The sequence below is a fragment of the Nuphar pumila genome, chromosome 7 (genome assembly GCF_984573655.1).
Source record: "Nuphar pumila chromosome 7, dmNupPumi1.hap1.1, whole genome shotgun sequence".
Lineage (NCBI taxonomy): Eukaryota > Viridiplantae > Streptophyta > Magnoliopsida > Nymphaeales > Nymphaeaceae > Nuphar > Nuphar pumila.
The window spans coordinates 25,262,070-25,283,332 of NC_143255.1; the positions used below are offsets into that span (position 1 = coordinate 25,262,070).

Consider the following 21,263-nt stretch of genomic DNA (forward strand, 5'->3'; position numbering starts at 1 on the left):
GATAATATCAAGATAATTAATATATTATGTCAAGCCAAGTTGTCATATGCTTCACCCATGCAATATAAAACCCACAAATTTTCAAAAATATTATGAGCAATAAAGATGAATTTTATTTAAAATAATGGCTTGAATTTAGTTCGTATTTAATCTCAATTAATGTTAAATTATTATTTGGATTTTAGTTGAAATTTAATTTAGTTTAGTGTTTCATTTTAAGTTAAATTTTCATTTAAGTTGAATTTCAATTTGGGTTTAACTTAGGATTTAATTTGGGGTATATTTGGATAGTTATAATTTTAATATATGGGTCTAATAAATAGTCCTCAGATGATCTAATAAATGGATCTTGAATAATCTAATAAATAAATCTTGGATATTCTAATAAATAAATTTTAATTTTAATTTAGATTATTTTGGATTTAAATTGGTATATTTGACCCATAGGGAGGGATGCCCCAAACAACGTTATTACTGTTCTAACAAAAATTTTGGCTGATCGATGACTCATTAATTAAATCAAAGTTAACCTTTATGTTCTTCATCTCAAGGGCATCAAGTCCGACTATCTATATGCCCAAATTGGTGGTGATTTATGCATTTTGTAGTTGGCAGAAGTTCATACCTAATTGCAGATGAAAAATCAGCATTTTTTAGTGTCATTTTTTTTTATTGATTCGTGCACATACAATTAAATCTAAAACCATCACAACGATCAATGTTTCAAGGGCTAGCAAATCAACTATTTAAACATTGAATTCAGTTGAGTCTTCATATCTGTAAGCCTCCTAAAAAGATAAAGTTCTCATAGTGGTAAGAGTCTATTTGGAAGAGAGACTCCACAAAAATCTATAAAAGGAGAGAAGAAGACCCCTCACTCAATTTTGACCCTCCTTTACTCTCTACCATCTTCTTCATCAAACCCAAGGGTTTATCTACATGCTGGAATAAAGTTTTAGATGTGTATTTGATGGGATATCAGACCTAGCTTCATACTTGGACCAATATTTGAAGGTCTATGGGACCCCAAAAATGGTATTTATCAAAAAATAATTTATGAAAAAAACCCAAAATTTTGTTTGTAGTTCGTAAAGATCATGTTTGATATTTTTATATTATGTTGGATGTGTATTTGATATGATCAAAATGTTTTAATACTATTAAAATCAATAATTATGGTATTTAATTAAATTTAAAACTAAAAAAATAAAATAAAAGCCTAAATAGTGAAAATTGATTTATGTAATTTAAGATTTCTTTTTGGGAAAAATGGGTTTTAAGGTTTTTTTGCTATTATGATTCATGTAGTGTATGATATGAATAATATTTATGTTACATTCATGATTTTAAGCATGATTGAATTTAAATATCATAAATAAAATTATATAATTTATACCAATTAGGGTTTATGGGAGCCTTTTTAGAAAATATAAATTATATGGCTTCATTTGTGATTTTATATTTGATTAATTCATGATCAACCTATATTTTGTTATTCTTGATAGATCTGATATAAATGTACATGATTCATATGCTATTCAAAATTAAATTATATTTTTTAATACATGTTTCAATATATATATATATATTTGTGTGTGTGTGTGTCAGTTTTGAGGAAAATTTATTTTTGTGTGCTTCAAGTTTATTATGCATTGAGTTAAATTTTGCACGGCATGAAATTATGTTGTTTCTTCACTAATATGATATTGATTGTATTTTATTGAATTAAATCATACAAATTCATGCTTATGAGGATTATTTTATGAAAAATATGCAATAAATATATTTTTTATATGAAAAGGCATGCTATCATGTTTTCATGGGCCCAAACACTTTTTAATAACTTTATTGTACATCGAAATGGTTATGCCAAATATTTTCAAATTTTATAGGGATGTGACATATAAAGGAAGTCCAAGAAAAAATTTAGCATCACTCAATGTGCAGATGAGAAAATATGACCTCCGAAAATCAGAACAATAATTTTATCCTGACAAAAATTATGTATATGACTGCATAGCCTTGTTGATTTTATTTCTCTTAATATGTACAATAGTTATGACTGAAAATTTTATATTTGTTAGATTATATATTAAAGAATTTTCAATACAATTTTTATGTACAGATTCATTACGGTATGTGAATAAAAAATCATAAAAGATGATTCGAAAACCTGAAAATTTCTAGAGCACAGTCTGTCCAAGAACCTGAATAGGCTACGGTCTGTGTATTTTAATTCATAGCTAGGATGAGGTTTGGACCAGATCTCTCTGAAAGATTATTTCAGACATATCCATCTATCTATGATAATTTTTACAAAATTTTTCTACTTCTATAAGATTACTGATTAATTCTTCTTCGGAGAGGTTAAATTAGATAGGTCAGTTCGGGAGTAGAAAAACTAGTTTCGATAAATTAATTATTTTTTATTGCTCTAAACTCCGATTGAGACAAGTTTATGGCTATATTTAGCTAACACATCTGTTCATATACTATAAAAATTTTAGATTTTTACTCTTTATAATATGATCGTGACAAAATTCATATCGACTGATAAAATTTAGTCACTGCAGTTTCGAGTTAGAACTCTTATATTTTTGTTGTTCAAGTTTCGAAAATGAACCAACAAGACATGGTTTAGCTCTAAAACTGAACCAAATATATACATTAATTGTTAGATATCAATGTGTTCTCATTAATGTTTATGATATGTAGTATGTTGGTTGTGCATGCTTTTATGTTATGATGTTTAACATGTATTTATAATATATTGCATGTGTTTATGATGAATAACATATTTATAGCATGCATGTGATGTAATTAATGTATATAGTGTTATGTCATGAAGTATGTGTGCATATGATGCATATAGAGTTGTACATATATAAAGTGTTGTGATATATAACATGTGGTCATGTGATGCTTGCATATGATGTGATGATATGCATATGATAATGATTAAGTGCAGTATGTCATGATTGTGCATAAAAATAATAATAAAGTATGTTGTATGTGTTTATGCATAAGACTATGAAAAATGATATGTATGCATGCCATGTTGTTCTTAAAATGTATATTGAGCATTGGTTCTGAAAAAGAAACTAGGGACATACTAAGTGGGTTGTTTGCCACCTATGACCTTAATAAAGATAACCTCACACTTGGTGATTTTTAGGCATTTGCTGCCAAAATTGCAAAATCATAGATCACACTTAGCGGTTCTAAGTATTGGCTATCGAACTTGCATGAACACTACTTTTCTTTATGGGTAGAAGGTCTCACTTGGTCTTTAATTTACGGAGTTAGGGGGTCAGACTACCAGTTTGTCATAGGTGGTATGTCATTGTCTCTTCAGAGTTGTATGATCGATCCTATTTATGTTGAACTTTTGAGGGTTTTCTCTCGGTTATGAATCATTCCCTTTGAATTATCGATTTCAGTTAGTCATTCCGATTATTAAAATAGAGAGCATAATAAAAACTTGAATAATCTCAACCGAAGTGATGACGTGAGCCTACGAGTACCCACATGGGTGTAAGCAAGAGAAATAGTTGAATAGGTTCACTTTATGATTATGTAATTATATTTGTGTTATGAGCCTGCATTTGATAATATTGATATTTAATATATTTTGATAATAAGTTCCATCATTTAACTATTATAGTTATAACTCTTATATTTTATAATAAATAGATACAAAATAAATGAGTTGTAGTAGTTGTGGGATGTTGTGGTGGTGCCATGAGAACCAATTATTAATACTTGAAAGACTTTTGTTTTAATTTGTGCTTGCTTATTTTATTTAATTTAGACAGATACACAATCAATTTATGGAATGAATGATTTAGATTCCTTTATGGTTTGGTAGAGATGTTTTTACATACTTGTAACTTGGTTAGAATGTTTAACCATTTTCAAAATAATATTTTTGCTGTAAATTTTAAATTATATATGATTTCGAAATAAAAGGTTTTATCAGTGGGACATTTTTCTCGAATTCAGTTCTAAGAAGCTAGTAAACATAGATGTTTGTGTAAGCTAACTCCTTAGAGTTCAATTCGGTTAAGGTAATACTATAGATGAGATCTTGTTTAAAAAAAATTATGTATTTTTTGAGTTAAATTTTTGGGGCGTTACATGCAAAGCCCATCTCTTAGTCTTTTTTTTTTTTGGCTGCTTCGTAGGTAACTTTCAAGAAAGCTACCTTCATCATGTTTTCACTAGAGAACAACTAAGAGTGGCAGAAATGGTACATATAGTCACTATGGAGAACATCTGTTGTAGATCAGGTCTGGATCCAGCATGACCTGACCCGTATGATATACCCCTAGTTTACATATCATTTCTCTCAATCAGTGCCATGGTGAAACTTGCTGGTATTGATCCCTCCATGCATCGCCCGTAGGTGATAAGCAATTGAATGTACCACTATATTTAGGAGGTTACCCTTGATAGTACCATAATCTCTAGTAAAAAAAACATGGTTTCATATATTATTTTAGTCAGTTGGATGAGGTACTATTTGTCGTGGTTTGTTGAACAAGAAACATGCACTGGATATAACTGTTTTGCTGTCAAATATTTTGCATTGTGGGCCATTGATTTTTTTTTTCGTTCTTTTTAAAACTCGCCTGCACATCAAAACACTATAATCAGTGCTTGACTTCCACTAATATCACATCTATAAAAAGAGAAGATGTTTAAAAATTGTTTTGTTTATGATGCAGCTTATCCTCAAGGTTAAAAATTACATCAATTATATAAATATAAATCTTAAATTAACGCCTGACCCCATCATGCTAATCATCCTTTAAAAGTTTGAAACCCTTAAGCTTCGCATAATGTAGTAGAAAACCAAACCTTGAAATCACGAGTCATTTATTAGAGCTATGAGAGGCATGGTGGGTTTCTCCTAATTATGTTGTTTACAACAGTTGCAGAATTTGATTTTAATTTGCAATTTGCAAACTGGTACCAAAATTAATGATAGAATGGTGTTCAAGTATAAAGTTATCATGTCAAGATAGGTCAAAAAAACCCCACTATCTGACTCCACATTCCTGGCTAGGACATCTTCAGTTCGAAACCCAGGAGTGGCATCCTATGTGCCAGCCAAAGCATAAGAGTGGGCCTGTGGAGTTCTACAAAGAGTAGGGGTGGCAATCGGGTCGGGTTGGCGGGTTGGCGTGTCAGCATACCTCAACCCGAACCCGACCCGTTTATTAAACGGGTGGGCTGTGGCAAACACGAACCCGACCCGTTTAATAAACGGGTAACCCGACACGACCCGCCAACCCATTTAATAAATGGGTTGGGTCGGGTAAACGGGTTTTCAGGTTGACGGGTTGGGTTGGCGGGTTGATGGATTGGGTTGGCAGGTAGGCAGGTTGGCGGGTCGGGTTGACGGGTTGGCGGGTCGGGTTGATGGGTTGGCGGGTCGGGCAGACGGGTTGGCGGGTTGACCCACCCGCCTAACCCGTTTATTAAATGGGTCAGCCAAGTTGGCGGGTTGGCATACCCCCAACCCGAACCCGACCTGTTTAATAAACGGGTTACGCGGGTCGACCCGTTTATTAAACGGGTTGGCTTAAGCCCAACCCGAACCCGCCTAAGAGGCGGGTTGGCGGGTCGTGTCAGAAATTGCCACCCCTAACAAAGAGCGTGCCGGAACAAGGCACAATCAATGTTGTACCTCTTGGTGATCCAAGAAATAAGTGCTTATTTGCAAACATTCGAGGAAAGAAGAAAAAAGAGAGAGAGAATCATATGATAATTTGCTATAGTCTGATTTTGTGAATTAATTATACAACTTCAACTATAATCATTTGCTTTGATCTTAGTATTACTACCTTAATCCAGCAAGCAATCTCTTAGTCTATCATGATCAAGAATGATAGAACGAGATATCCTGTGGATCCACCGTGGTGGTTACCCATGTGGTCAGCGGGGTCCTATCTGTCAAGCTGATGACCCAAGATGTTGCTTTGTCTTGGTTGGGGCATGTAAGGATGGGTGGTTATATCCTTAACCCTGAAGTTTTACCTCAAAGGGAGGCAGGGCCATTGAGTGATCTGGTTCTCGGTGACGTCCTTCACTATATATATATATATATATATATATATATATATATATATATATATATATATATATATATATATATATATATATATATATATATATATATATAGAGAGAGAGAGAGAGAGAGAGAGAGTAGGCATCCTGCACATAAAGTAGCGCCAGATTTAGGTTTTGGGATCATCCCTCAATGTTCTTATCTTCTAATACCAATATGCTTCTGTAGATCCTGGCATCAATTGACAAATATCACGAGAATTTTGAACATGGGATAATATCGCGAGAAATTGCCTGAAAGTTTAAAATGACAATTTCTCGCTAGATTTTCAAAATTCGCGAGAATTATGAAAAAAACATAAATACCGTGATTTAAACTCAACATTTACATTTTAAACGGCTATTTATCGTGAAAGAACAGTGTCTTTTTATTTTTAAATAATTTTTATTAATATTTTCTTATAAATTTTTTATATTTTTAATTAGTTTTTTATTACCAAGATTTTGCCAACAAATGCAAGATTTATAAAAAAAAATCAAATTTTCATGAGTTTTTGAAAAATGAGATTTTGCTGAAAAAAACGTTTGTCACCGTGGCATCAATTAGTCCAACCCAAACTAAACAAAAATGTGAGCATGCCAAATTATTCGATCTAGGGGTGGCAATCGGGTCGGGTTGGCGGGTCGTGTCGGCGGGTCAGCATACCTCAACACGAACCCGACCCGTTTATTAAACGGGTCGACTGTGGCATACACAAACCCGACCCATTTATTAAACGGCTAACCCGACATGGCACGGCTAACCCGTTTAATAAACGGGTCAGGTCGGGTAAACGGGTTGGCGGGTTACCGGGCGGGTTGGCGGGTCGAGTTCGTGTTAGAGGGCGGGTTAGCGGGCGTGTCGGGGTCGGGTAAACGGGTTGGCGGGTCGGGTTCGGGTAAACGGGTTGACCCGCCCGCCTAACTCGTTTATTAAACGGGTCAGCCGGGTTGGCATACCCCTAACACGAATCCGACCCGTTTAATAAATGGGGCGGGTGGACCCGTTTACAACACGAACCCATTTAAGCCAAACCCGAACCCCCCTAAGAAGCGGGTTGGCAGGTCGTGTCAGATTTTGCCACCCCTAATTTGATCCAAGCTTCTTTTTTTCTTATAGGTCAAGGGAAAACCCCTGCACATTGACTGACCTCTTGGTAAAACCCTTGAGGTCTCTCCTGTCCACCTAGGAATACACTTAGCTTCGACCTTGCGATAAGGGATGCTCAAACTTGTGACATCATGTACTTGGTGACATTCACAAGTCCCCCTACCAAGTGGAGCCCTTGTGGGCTTCCATCCAAGCTTTTCTTAAAAAGCATGCAATTTTCTGATCATGTGATTTCAGTTTTTGTAATGACTTGAGAGAGAGAGAGAGAGAGAGAGAGAGAGAGAGAGAGAGAGAGAGAGAGAGAGAGAGCTCAACTATGCCTTTGAAATGGTTTCCTGATCATATGATTTCGTGTATGGCAAAAATGACACATTTTTTGAAATGCTTTAAAACTTTTTAAATTTGTTCATTATCCAAAATTGCAAATACTGTTATTTTTATGATCATGTTAACCTTCGCACCTATCATTTTTGTTGTGAATTTTGTCCTTATGCAAATTTCCTTGTCTCCACAAGAAACGCCTTAGCCGCACATGTTATGCGAATTTATTAAATTTTTTATGCAAGGTAACTCAACTATTTGTGAGGTTTCTCAATTCGAGTTTAAAAGAAGTTTTACAGTTTTTTAGTACGTATTTTTAAATTTTTTATACAAAATAACTCAAGTATTGGAAATATTTGCTATGCTTCTCGGTTTGAGTTTAAAAAAAATCATAAATTTTTTATGCAAATTTAAAAAAAAAAAAATATGCAAAGTAACTCAGGTATTTACGATGTTTGGAGGTCCGAGTTTAAAAGAAAGTTTGTTTGCACTTATTTTATGTGAATTTCGTAAAGTTTTTATGCAATATAACTCAAGTATTTATGAGATTTGTAGGAAAGAGTTTGTAGCACATTCTTTTTTGTCAGAAGGGAATGGCCTGGGTTTCTTTCCTTAAGTTACCTTGCATAAAAAATATAATAATGTCTCTTAAAAAATTTATAAATTTATTTTTTAACTCAAACTGACAAACCTTGTAAATACTTGAGTTACCTCACATAAAAAATTTATGAAATTCACATAAAATAAGTGTGAGAAAACTTTTTTTAAACTCGAACTTCCAAACCTCACAAATAGTTGACTTACCTTAGATATGAAATTTACTAAAATTTGCATAAAATATATGCGGGCAAACTTTCTTTTAAACTCAAACCTTCAAATCTCATGCATACTTGCGAGATAATTTAAGAAAAGAAACCTAGGTCATTCCCTTTTGACAAGAAAAAATGCACTACAAACTCTTTCGTACAAACTTCGTAAATACTAGAGTTACCTCGTATAAAAAAATTATGAAATTCGCATAAATAAGTGCAAGCGAACTTTCTTTTAAACTTGAATCTTCAAACATCACAAATACCTGAGCTACTTAAGGCATTTGTAGTGAAAACAAAAAAATTTACAAATGAAAGAAATTTGCACCCAAAATAATAGGTGCAAAAGCTAAAATGATCTTAAAAATAACTTGCAATTTTTTACAATAGACAAATTTAAAAAGTTTATAGGCATTTCAGGAAATGTGTCATTTTTGTTGTACACTTAAGACATTTTTAGTTTCTTGAATATTTTATACATTGTAGTTCTTTTATGGCATGAAGTTTGAAGCATTTAGGATTAAAGCATAAGTGTACAATGAATAAATTATGGGGTTTTGATTGTTTGGATAAGCCAAACAAGGTTCTATCTTCGCTTCCTAAACTTACAAAATGCAAAACTCTATTCAGGTCAGTCAAACTCCCAACAAAATGCCATATATCAATCTTACAAATCTTGATATCGGGGTTTTCTTGACGAGATAAATCACATGATAAACTAAAAAAAAGAAAATCAGTTTTCAGGAAAACCTCAAGATAAATATCGACATATCCAAAATTTTGATTCCTAATTTTTAAGACATTTTTACCCATCTACAAATATAACACAACCTTCTCAACTCTTGTGAATGTCTTACTGTATTAGAGAATGACAAAGGACATGGCAAAGGACATTCGTAAATTCAGTATAACCTTCACAACTCCATGGTTGTGAGTGTCATACTGTATTAGAGAATGACCCCTTACCTGTGCCATATTTTTTTTTACGGATGATGTTCGCAAATGTGTGAGGACATTCACACGTGAATGATAGGACATTAGGCCTTTAACGTGTTTTTGAAAAACCACTAAAGGCTCACTTCTGCTGGGACCTTTAGCAGCGCTTCAAAACACCGCAAAAACCAATTGAAAAAATAATGAATGCATCCCTGCAAGGGCTTTTAGTGGCATTTTAAAGCTCAGCTAAAGGTCTCAATTACCGATGCTTCAAAAGCATTGCACATCCTTTTCTGTTTTAAAGCACATTTTTTGTGCATTTTTTGCAGTCCATTGGTCAGAGTGTGTGCATTCCGCTTAGGTAACTATGTATTAAGTACCAACCACTTTTTCACAAATGTGAAAGTATTTAGTTAAAGGAGGTTCACACATTTTAGGGACTCCTCACACATTTGCAAATGTTCTTATAAAAGACACATACGGCATTTGCAAATCCAACATTCACAACTCATAGTTGCGAGTATTTTGAATGTCTTAATAACTTGGCCATTTTTAAATTTTTGGAGGTTGCACATTTTTGGAACATTCGCAGGTAAGAGTTGCGAAGGTCATACTGCATTTGCGGAGGGATAAAAATGCCTTAAAAATTCGAGAACCAAAATTTTGGATATGAAATAGATTTTGTCAAATTGCTAGGTATTTCAAAAAATGCACCATTTTACAAAGAGATCACGGTTGGTTTCAAAATTTTAAACATGGCACAATTTTCAGGATTATATGGGCTTTTGAAAATATTGTGATAAAATTGTTATATTTTATGCTTTTGAATGTGCGCTCTGCATGCTTTGATGCAGAGGCCCCTTCCCATGAATGTTAAAATAACAGAACTCCATCCAAATTCAAACACATAAAAGTTAGGACACACATACATACTAGGAGAAAGATTTTTTAATGAATTTTTTATTTTCACAAAAATCAATTTCTTCAAACAGTGTAAACATTCACCTAAAAGCGCTTAAAATCAAAACCACACACAAAGAACAGCTCACCAGAAAACTTTTAAATGAGGTGATAAGCCAGAAAATCAGTACAAGATGGTTTGCAAACCCATCAAAACTAAAAAGACGCTAATGCAGCGAACTTGCCAAAAGATCATAAAAGGGAACATAAGAGACTTTCATAGTCAGAAAACTGCTAAAAGAATCACCATGAAAAAGGTGAAAATAAACAGTGAAGTACATCAGAAGAGATCACCAAGAACTAAGTCAGTGGTGAATGATTAGCCAAAAATTAGGAACAGTAAAAATACCACCCTAAAATCAACTCAAACAATCAAAGAAGGGCCTATAAACTATGATAATTTTCTCAGCAGATAGTGTGCTGAAGCATGCACAGAAAGGAAGTATGTGGTTGGGTGGCCATTGTCTAAACCTTTTCAACTTACAGTATCTGATAGCAACAAACTAGGGGCATGACGCTGTTATAGTTCCCAATGAATGGAGTCAGAAAGGATGCTTATCTTGTCGATGTTTTTGGTGTCCTTGACTGAACTACACCAGACCTCATGGAAAAGGATAATCTTGTCCTTCGTACAGTGGACCTAAGCATACTAATCCTACCAACCTTGTCCTTTCATTCAAAGCATTCTCCAATGATCCCTTTATTCAAAATGGGTGATGCGACCTTTGTTCATTTCCAACACTAGACTAGTCACTAGACCACCAAAACTAAGGTAGATTCCTGACATAGGGAACATACTAAACCAACCTTCTGGCCTTTCACAAAGGGTTCTGCATGAACAGGCAACTAAAGGCTTAGAGTGTGGTACGTGCACAAATTTCTCTAATTCACAGAATAGCAGAAATTGATGTAACAAGCCCAAACAGAATCAGTATCAGGATGGATGCAGGTCTGATCAAAGACGCTTCCATAGTCTAAGCAGCATAACAGGGAGAAGCCTGAAGCAAGCACTGGCATCTGGTAGCCAAATTCAGAGCTCGAATTTATCAAAAACTTAACATGTTCAGACAGATATTGCAGGAATACTGCCATGAGATTTACCAAGACAAGTTTTATCATTTACTTGACAAAGACCACTAAATACAGACCACTGTTCTTCATTACATGTACCAGGAATGAAGCACATCTTGGATGAAGAGCTTGCTAGCTCCCAACACACTTGAGACTGGCACTGGAGAAGAACAATGAGCATGATGTTTGAAGGAAAGCCCACCTATTTTTAAGGCTGATACAAAGCTTAGAGACTCACAGTTGGGGGTTTGCTTGCACTTTATCTACACTTTGTCATCGTGGAACCACCATCTTGTCTCCTTGGGTGACCGACCATTTTGGCAGTTCTTCACATAGCGCTCATCATCAGCAGGGCGTTTCTGTGAGCAAAGAATTACAATTAGGTAGAGCCAAACCAGGAAGCATCATCCACTGACAATAGAACAAAAGATTGCAACCAATGGAGTAGAACCTTTGCAGGGGAGCTTGAGAGCATAGAAAGAAGGCTAATACAGATTGAGCTCACAGTCATGGCTGGAGACCACGAATCATAAAGAATGTCTGAGACAAAAATATCTAGGTCATTTCAATGATCCACATGAACACATCTATGCTTACTTTACCAAATTATATATCCACAAACATACAATCCGAGACCAGCATGAATGGAAGATACACAGCAAGCTTATCATCAAGGAGAATCATATTTATGTCAAACTTTAAGAAAGATTACACAACTCAAATTTTCGAAGTGAGAGCTAAAAAGAAGGATGTGTACACAGCATACCACTAATAATCTAGCACTAAACATGCAGCTATTTTGAGACATGAGCCATGCAACAGTCAACAGTCAAGAAGCTCTCATATACTACAAAGCAAGGTTGCTAGAGAAAAAGTGCAATTGAGAAATAAAAAGGCTTTTAAAGTTTTAAACTAAAATTTTCATCTTTAAAACATGAATTATAGAGTAATATATCAGAAATGTATTGAAACATAAAGATGCAAAGGGACATGAACTTAAACATACACAAAACTAATTATGCATCAACACCATAATAACCAATAAGCAGCAAATAACAAATGACCTTTAACAATAAGAAGTTTGAATTATATGCAAAATAATACATAATAGTGCACATGTTCTTCTTGTACTGAGAATAAATGTGCGTTTTTTCACCTGACTTGTTTTTTATATTAAATTATCCAAACGAGCTTTGACCTCCATAATAATGGTTACATTTTGCATGTTTTAAAAAATTATGAAAAAAGTTTGACAGTTAAGATTCATCCCTCAATAAAAATTAAATTAGCCAACTGCATAATAATCACAATAACCAGTTTGTTCAAACATGTTGCTAAAAACTGGAAGTATAATTATCATCTTCAATATCCCGATTCCCTTTTTTCCATGACAGGGGAAAACTTAAGAACCACCTAACTTCCAACTTCTGAAGCAGCTCCAAGAAACAAACTTCCAATGATACATAAAAATATGATGGTAACATGCTACATTTTTTTTATCTTTTCTGGTTTTGTCACTCACTTTGAGGACATTGGATACAAACTTAATATCAGTATCTGCTAAGCAACAAATGCCATCAACTAAGTCAATATATTGTTCCTTGCTTGGAAGTAGGGCTAGATATTGGACCAGGCATTTGGGCCAGCTATGTGCTGCCTTCTGAGCCTCCAGCACAAACCAGACAGGACTAACCTGCTAAGAGGCTGAACTGGTCATGATCAGCCCATGACCATTGATGGGCCAGGAAACCAGCTGAAGGATAGACATAGCCAAGCAAGCTAGCCTACCCTTTCAATTGGGATGGGCAACCCACAGGCCATGGGTGGCCTGGCCCATTTGGGCAAAGGTTTTAGAGCCTTGGTGCACCCCAGCCCCTTTGCAGGTCAGGTTTAACAGGACCACAACCTGAACCTGTTGATGGCTTGGGTCAGCTTCTTGCCACTCCCACTTAGGATGAGATGCATAGGGGTCATGGTTAGAATTAAGGGTGGGCATTGGGACAGCCTGACACAGCCTAGGTTTGACAAAACTTCACCATCAGGCCATTTGGGGTAACCCAGCTTAAGTGAGACCTACCTATTTAGTACAAGATTGGATTTTAGTCTGACTCATATCCAGCCTAGGTCCTAGGGCTGGCCCATGGCCCACCTGTTAACCCATTGAGTCATGTAGGCAGGCCTAACTTGGCCTGACCCAAATTTGGAGTATTTCGTAAAAATGAAAAGAAAAATCCCAAAACGAAGTCTCAATTTCCCCAAACCACTATGCCTCTATCCACCATGACTGCATCAAATTGCTTCATGTCACCATCATCGACGACCATTGGCTTCAATATGAAGGTAAGACTTGATACCTACCAAAATCTGCTTCTATGCATCAACCACTCGAATAAATGTGCACATGAGAAGATCAAGAAAAGAAAAAAACGCGGGAGAAAAAATGAAGCAATTTGCAATGCCAATTTGCAGTCAGTGGTTGGCCACTACCCTGTTCATATCAGTCACCTACCGTATCATTTAAGCAAAGAAAAATAAATTTGGGTCAGCCTGCTTAGCCCAAGTGATTACCCAAGTCCAACCGGAGTTACCGGAAACTTCTTAGGTAGGTGAGAAGCGTGCTTCCCAGAAACTCGCTTCGGAAGTGTGACAATGCTCGCTTCCCAAACTTCATGGGAATCTTGATTCCCCCACGCTTCTTCTATGCTTCTCACACCGCTTTCACTCACTTCCCATGTGCTTTCTCTAAATTGGTAACCATCATTATTAAGATTTTAACAAAAGTTTTTATTTTAGTTTCTATTTGCTTCTTGTTTGATTCCTATTATGTTCTCATATTACTTTCTTTTTTATTCTTGTTTCACATTCAAATTGATACATCGCTTTTCGCTTCCTGTAAATTTTAAAATGCCTTGCATCTCGCTTCTGCTTCCCGTATCGTTTCCTGCTTCTGCTTCCTAGTCTAACAACCTTGAGTCCAACCTGTTAATAAACTGCACAGGTTTAGGCCCAACCCCTAATAATGGAAATTGTTTCAGTATGTCGTCAAGGATCCATGTGTATCAGGGATTTGGAATTCGATGATGTTACAGTCAATTCCCTTTCTCTGTCACGTACCTGGGGGGACATGCAAATAAATACATACCTTGTGTTAGACTCTCATACACAAAATTCAGTCACATATTAATTGGACCTAGAAATGAACCAAGAGGATCTTTTAGGTCCCATTCGTTCTGTTTGTGAGTGCAGGGAATATATACCATCCCTTTTGTTTGATAAAAAATAAGAGTAATATGAATCAAGCCAGATTATTGTGTACACCAGAGCGAAATAAATGGTATTATTATTCTTGATTGGGAAGATTCATATCCATAGGTACAAAAAGAGAGAGAGAGAGGAAAAATATATTTGTATGTTAAAGAATTCATCCATAACAATATACCAATAGGATTGGCCCCTCACTATAGAAAGGGCATTAGGGGTTATGACTGTGTTTTCCTATCCATTGTTCTCTTTAGGGTTTTCAACTGGTCTGATAAAGTGTTTCAGCAGTTGTCTCCATTCTCACCCAACTGGCACTAACTTTTACCCAGGAACAATTTCTTGGATACTTGTAGTGAAGTAGGTAAAATATCACGACATTTTGAAACTGTTGCCAATTTGATAATATCGTGTGCAATATTCTTGTGATAATATCGCGATATTATCAATTATTGTTAAAGATTTTATTTATTTTATATATCTTAAATGTGTTTTTCTTCTTTATTTTGCATTTTGTATTTATTTCTTTCATTATATATGTATTTTATTATCTAAACACAATATTTTTTTACTTATTTTTGTTATTTTTATATATTTTTCAAGCCCCAAGATTTTTCCAAGATTTATCACCAAACTTATAATATCGCGAAAAATAGCCTTGCCGATATATAGCCGATACCGATATTTGTGACTATGATTGTTAGTAATCACTATATATTACCAGTTTTTTGAATGCTAAATCAAGTACATTACCCCTAAAAGACAACTGCATCAGTTTTACAAAAACTATCATAGTTACAACTTACAAGAACCAAATAACTTATTTTAGAAAGAAAATATATTTTTTTAACCATGGAAAATTCGCCTTGCTCACCAAGTTCATGGACATAAAAACCCCAAGTCCCTGTTGCCTACCAGGGGTTACACCCAGCTTCAGCCCCGTGACAAAGGACGCACACCATGGGTTTCAAGGTCGTAACATCCCAATCCCCCCCAAAATGCAGTGGTATAATGCAATAAAATGGTAGAGACAACAGAATATAAGTAATACGCTGTTGCTGTTGCTATTATGTTGCATGCAAGCAAAGGTGGTGACAAGAGATTGTCATGGCCAATTAGTGAAAGAAAATAGAGAGATAAGGTAGCAAGCACCTAACGGTCCTAACCTACAATATAAGATAAACAATAAGGCTATAGGTTATCTGTGCTCAAGTAATCAATCCTATGCTATTATTTACTATCCGAGCTATGTTACTCCAACTGACCATGTTTTTGAACCCAAAATGTTTCTAAGTTGCAAAAGGACACATGAACATATTTTTGTACGTGGCAAGACAGGTGTTCTTCAGACAAGAAGAAAATTGAGGTACATCTGGTTGTCTATGTGTGTATGTTCACGTGAGTCTATGCACAAATTTAAAATTTTATTGAAGTACAAAGACAAGAAAATAAAAAATAGACTTGGATCCAGTTTGCTACAAAAAAAATATTCTCACCGAAAAAAATGAGTAAAAAACATGAAATGCGCACAGATGTATGTAATGTACAATTTACCATATATTTATCACATATAGTACATTTATATATGGCGGCACTTAGAAGCACTCAAACATCAGCAGACAAATGACCAAGCATCATGTCACAGAGACCCATCAACAATAACAAATAGTCTGTCTAAGTGGGCATCCCATGGTTAAAGTTCTTTTATTGTCAATAATTGAACAGGCAGATAGCATCAAGCCTTTACAGTCCTTTTGTCATCCCATAAGTGATGGTAAGACTACTTTCGAGGATCAGTTATGCATGCCTAATCAACAAAACCAAAATTTTCCCTTCTTTGATAAGCAATATTAATTTCAAAATGGAAACACAGTAAGAAAATTAAATGGCTGTAGTTGAATGAAAAAAGTCGTCATGTACAACTAATCTGTTTTTTAGCCTCATAACAAAGTACATGAACTATGAAGAAATGACCAAATTAACGGACCAGCCTCCACGTGTTCCAATAGCAAAAATGGGATACCTGACGAAGGTAACCACGTTCACTGGGAGGCTATGAGTTATGATCCAGACCCACTTATCAGTAATACAAAACAAGCTCTATAATATTGCCAACATGTCAAGCGAGCAACAACAAATGTGGCAACCATCCAAATGAACATTCACAATTTTCAAGAGAATTAAAAGAAAGTCAGAATATGAAACAAAGTTCAATCTACCCAATGTAAAATCAACTACAAAGACTGCATTCACCAGAAACCGCAAAAGCTAATAAAAAGTGATAATTCGGGCGAATAGAAAGAAGCCCAAAAGAGAATATATGAAAAGGAAAAAAAAAACCTAAGACCCAATAAAACCACCGAGATTACCTAAACAGATATGGCCATTGCTGTAAATGTGCGGGTGCATAGGAGCCGGATGGAGGAAAATCACCTACCAAACAAAACCGACGCAACAAAATCACCCCAATTCCACACATAGACCAAACAAAGACTCAAACAAGGGGAAAATAAGAAAAGCGAAATATCCGGAGAACTCGGTCGAACCTGCGGCGCCTCCATGGGGTAATGCTCGGGGAAGTCGACCTGAAGCTGATACGTTTCGCTCGCGTACAGCGTCCCGGGCGCCCCGACCACTTCGATAATCCACCTGATCCACCGATTCGTCAAAAAAGAAAAACCAAAACCACCTCAGAAACCCCGCAGAATTCTCCGCGGCTGACCGCGATCGAGGGCCTACCTCTGGAGATTATCGGTGACCTTGTGCTTGAACCCGGCAGGAGGGTTGACCTGCCATTCGAGAAGCTCTTTCTGCAGGCGATTGCACGCGATCTTGCTGAGAGCCTACACCAAATACCAATATTACACACACAAAAAGGGAAACGAAAAAAAACACTGAGCACCTCTGTTTCAGAGGTGGGAGGGAAGGCTTCAACCAGAATTGGGGCAAAATTAGGGCAAAATTTTGGGTTAGGGTTTGGGGAAGAACCTTGCGAGAGGCAGAGGCACTCATGCTGAGAGAGAGAGAGAGAGGGCGACGTTGCGGTGAAGATGAAGCACAACGTCGCCTCCCTTCCCTGCATATTTATAGAGTTAGATAATTACCAAATTACCCCTCTTAGGAGCGACCGGCCGTATCGAAAAGAGGGCTCACTCTTTTCCGTCGAACATTCTCTATTTTTTGACCGTTTTCAGTAAATAATCTCATATTTGTGGTTGATTTTGGGGCTCAGGTTTGGGTGATATTACTATCACGCCCAAACATCTGCTGCACTACTTCTCCTCAAATAACAAAAACATGTTTTAAAATATCTCCTAATCTAAAAGGTTTGGATTTTTATTACGATATAATGCAACAAGAAGCTCTCATATGGACATACCCGTCAAAAGTTTAGGCCCATCCCACTGCGAGTGTCACAAAGTTGATGGGACGTCACAAGTTCCAAACTCAGAGAAGGCGCCCCTTGCTTCAAGGACGAAGCTGGATCTACTATCGAGTGGGTAGGGAGAACCCTAATGATTGATCCAACCATAGGCCAACAAATGTAGGTTGGTGATGGGGTTGGATTATCTAAAAAAAATGGAATAAAAATATTTTGTATTTTTCAATATTTTTATATCTTTTGTTTAAACAAAATCTAATGTGGTTTTGAACCACCGTGGCATGCTATCACTGTTGTTAAAATCAGTTCACTAGGTCAATCGGTTTCTTTAAAAACCCCAAAAAATCCAATTGCTTTTTTTTTATTTTATATTAGAAAACCAAGAAAATAGGAAAAAACAAAATTTGGTCAATTATGAACCAATTCTACTTCAGACCAACCAATTTTTGTCTATTCAATTGATTCAACCCAACATTGGTCAATTTTGGAGGGGTCCAATCGACCCTGTTTCAAATCGGCTAAGGGCCAATTCAATGTGAATCGGCTCTTGTTTGCAAGGAATATGAGAGAGAGAGGTAGGGTCAGGCCCACGAGAGAGAGAGAGAGAGAGAGAGAGAGAGAGTGAGTGAGTGTGGTGGGTTACATGGGTAATACTATAGTGTCGTAGTGGGTACTCGCTTGGGCTCGGGGTCAGGTGGGTATTGTGAGCTCTTTGACTCAGGGTCATTGGACACGAGTGATGCCCACCCTGAGCTGGGGGGCATTGCCCACCTGCACTCCGGATCAAGGTAGGCACTGCCCACCTACTTTGCAGGTCACCCATTATCCTCGTCAAATACATTGGATCTAGAGGGCTCTGATTGATCCGAGCTGAACCCAAATTTAGGTAGTAGGTCCAGATCTTAAAAAGGCTTGATGGAGCATAGTAGTATGCAAGTGCAGATTTTATAGGGGCGCCATTATATCCATTAAAAATAGGTTTAAAATCTTTATTCATAAATGATCTTTCTCTATGACAAAAATGATGCATTTCTAAAAATATTTAATAGTTTACCAAATTCGCCAAAATGGACAATTTTCTTAGAACCTTTTTACCCTTCTCATATGCAAACCTCATAAATTTCAACCCCCATGTGAATTTTCTTACAAATATGCATAACAGTCTTTATTCTCAAATCTATATCTCAATCATTCGACATTAAAAACCCATATTTTTATAGTCGTTCAAAAGTTGAGACACAGATCTCAAACTTTTCTATTTTGAGTCAGAACTGAAAACCGCTCTAGGGTTCTTGTTTCTAAGATTCAAAACTGAAACAGAAAATTATTATGCAAACTACTATAATCGAATGGTCTATGTTTCAGAATGTGTTTCTTTTCAACCAATCATCAAATCGATATAATATTGATGATGTTGGAAAGTTAACGTTTTGATTTTCCTCTATTATTTTTCTATTTCCCTGAATTATTGGCACAAGCTGCTAAAAAATATTATATAATCATTGGGACCGGCGCAATTGCATCTTTTCATCTCCTATTTTAAGAATATTTTTAAGGATGTATATCAACATCTTTTCGTTATTTTTCATTGAATAAAATATCATTGAAATAATATTTTCGTCTAGAATTTTTGTTTTTTTATATTTTTTCAGATTCTTTCATTTTCTGCGACAAGATGAAGTACCATCGATGAAGTGTTGTCGATTTGTGTTAAGCCTGAAACGAAACATCACATTTAATGTGGCAGTAATTTCACACTCTAAAAAGAAATTTCACATCACCGCATACAAAACTTTATAAAATTTATAAACATTTCAGAAATTTCATAAACTTTTCAGGAATTTTACATGAACAAATTTTTATCTTATCAACTTTTGCACTCAAGAACAACTCACATACTTTTGGTTTTCTATTTCATTCATACCATAATATCTCATTGTCGATGCTTTTATCGAAAAAACTCAACGCCGATGAAGTACCGTTGATCTTTTCACCATCTATGTTTTTTTCGAAAAAAAACCCATTGTCGATGAAGTATCATTGATCTTCTTACAATTGATGCTTTTAAAGAAAAAACTCACCTTTGATGAAGTGTTGTCCATGCTTTTAAAGAAAAAAATCACTGTTGATGAAGTGTTGCGCATGCTTTCAAAGTTTACCATCACCGATCAACCACTACCGATGAAGAATTTTTGCAAAGCCAGAATGCCATTAGAATGTTGCCGAAAGGATTAGGGACCAAAGGAACCTTAGGGCGGCAAAAAATAGGGCATCCACATGTAAATATGGGTTTAAGAAACAAAACGTCATTTATATTGATAAGAATTTGGCAAGGAAAAGAAATTTTCCAATGCCATTGTGATACTCCTTAAGAATTTCACATATAAGACTTTCACAAGTTTTAAATAATTTCGCAATACTTCATGTGATACTTCTTGAAAAATTTGCAAGGTAAAGGATTTTTGCAATAATTTTGGAAATATCACAATATCAATTGCCATTTTGTTGATGAGTTTCACAAGTTCATCAACTTTTGGCATTGTGACTTGAGAAAATAGGAAACTATGAGAGGTAAAAGTGTCTAAAAAAATGAGAACCTGTGAAATTATTCATTGGGTGAATTTGGTAAATGGTGGGGCATCTAGAAAAATGCATCAAATTTGTCTTACCGATATTTATTTTACATGTAAAACATATACAATCCGATTGTATCAGATATAAACCCAACTAAAATCCAAAAAAACGTAAGGAATCTGGAAAAGAGTTTTGTCCACACAATCCCACATCTCATAAGAAAATGAATTTACATTATATGCTTTAAGATTTAATATGAATATAACACATGAAATTCAGATCCAAGGTCTGACTTCATACAATCCAGTAGCACTCTAGACATCAAGCATGGTCTGGGTTGCATGTGTAGCTTAAAAGTTGAATGCGGTCAAGCTCAACCCAACCCTGGTCAGCCAAGCCTCATAAGAGCTAGGTCAAGCTTTTGGTGGGTTAGGTCTTTTCAAAGGCCCATCCTACTCTAATGGGCATGTCTCATCCCGACCCAATGTCCACAAAGTCTCCTCCTTAACTAAAATTTGGTTCCAAAATTAAATCCGTGTTGCTGTCGCCGATTTGGACATGGGTTCGGTTAAGTTTGAAAAGTGTTAAAAACTATGTCACATGGATACGCCATCTTGGTCTGGTGACACGAATTCATATTATTTTAATAATACTTCAAATAAAAAAGCATTTTTAGATATTAAATTAATCAAATAATAGTTTTTATTGATTAAAAAATAAAAATCCATC

General features: G+C 35.6%; 1 protein-coding gene across 1 annotated transcript; it reads right to left on the reverse strand.

The window, feature by feature from the left end:
- Positions 1–11,267: 11,267 nt before the first annotated feature.
- On the reverse strand, positions 11,268–17,632 carry LOC149831581 (putative ubiquitin-conjugating enzyme E2 16). Its single transcript, XM_090013993.1, has 6 exons — positions 17,567–17,632; positions 17,318–17,421; positions 17,125–17,227; positions 16,948–17,011; positions 11,772–11,860; positions 11,268–11,679 (listed from the first exon to the last, which is right to left on the reverse strand). The coding sequence occupies exons 1-6, from the start codon at positions 17,588–17,590 to the stop codon at positions 11,584–11,586; spliced, it is 480 nt and encodes a 159-aa protein (XP_089870119.1). The 5' UTR covers positions 17,591–17,632; the 3' UTR covers positions 11,268–11,583.
- Positions 17,633–21,263: the final 3,631 nt, after the last annotated feature.

Excerpts from the sequence above, each read along its gene's own strand:
- LOC149831581 (XM_090013993.1), bottom strand. The coding sequence starts at position 17,590 with ATGAGTGCCTCTGCCTCTCGCAAG. Across the intron at positions 17,228-17,317 it reads GTCACCGATAATCTCCAGAG|GTGGATTATCGAAGTGGTCG; the intron begins GTAGGCCCTCGA and ends TCGGTGGATCAG. Across the intron at positions 17,012-17,124 it reads ACCCCATGGAGGCGCCGCAG|GTGATTTTCCTCCATCCGGC; the intron begins GTTCGACCGAGT and ends TTTGTTTGGTAG.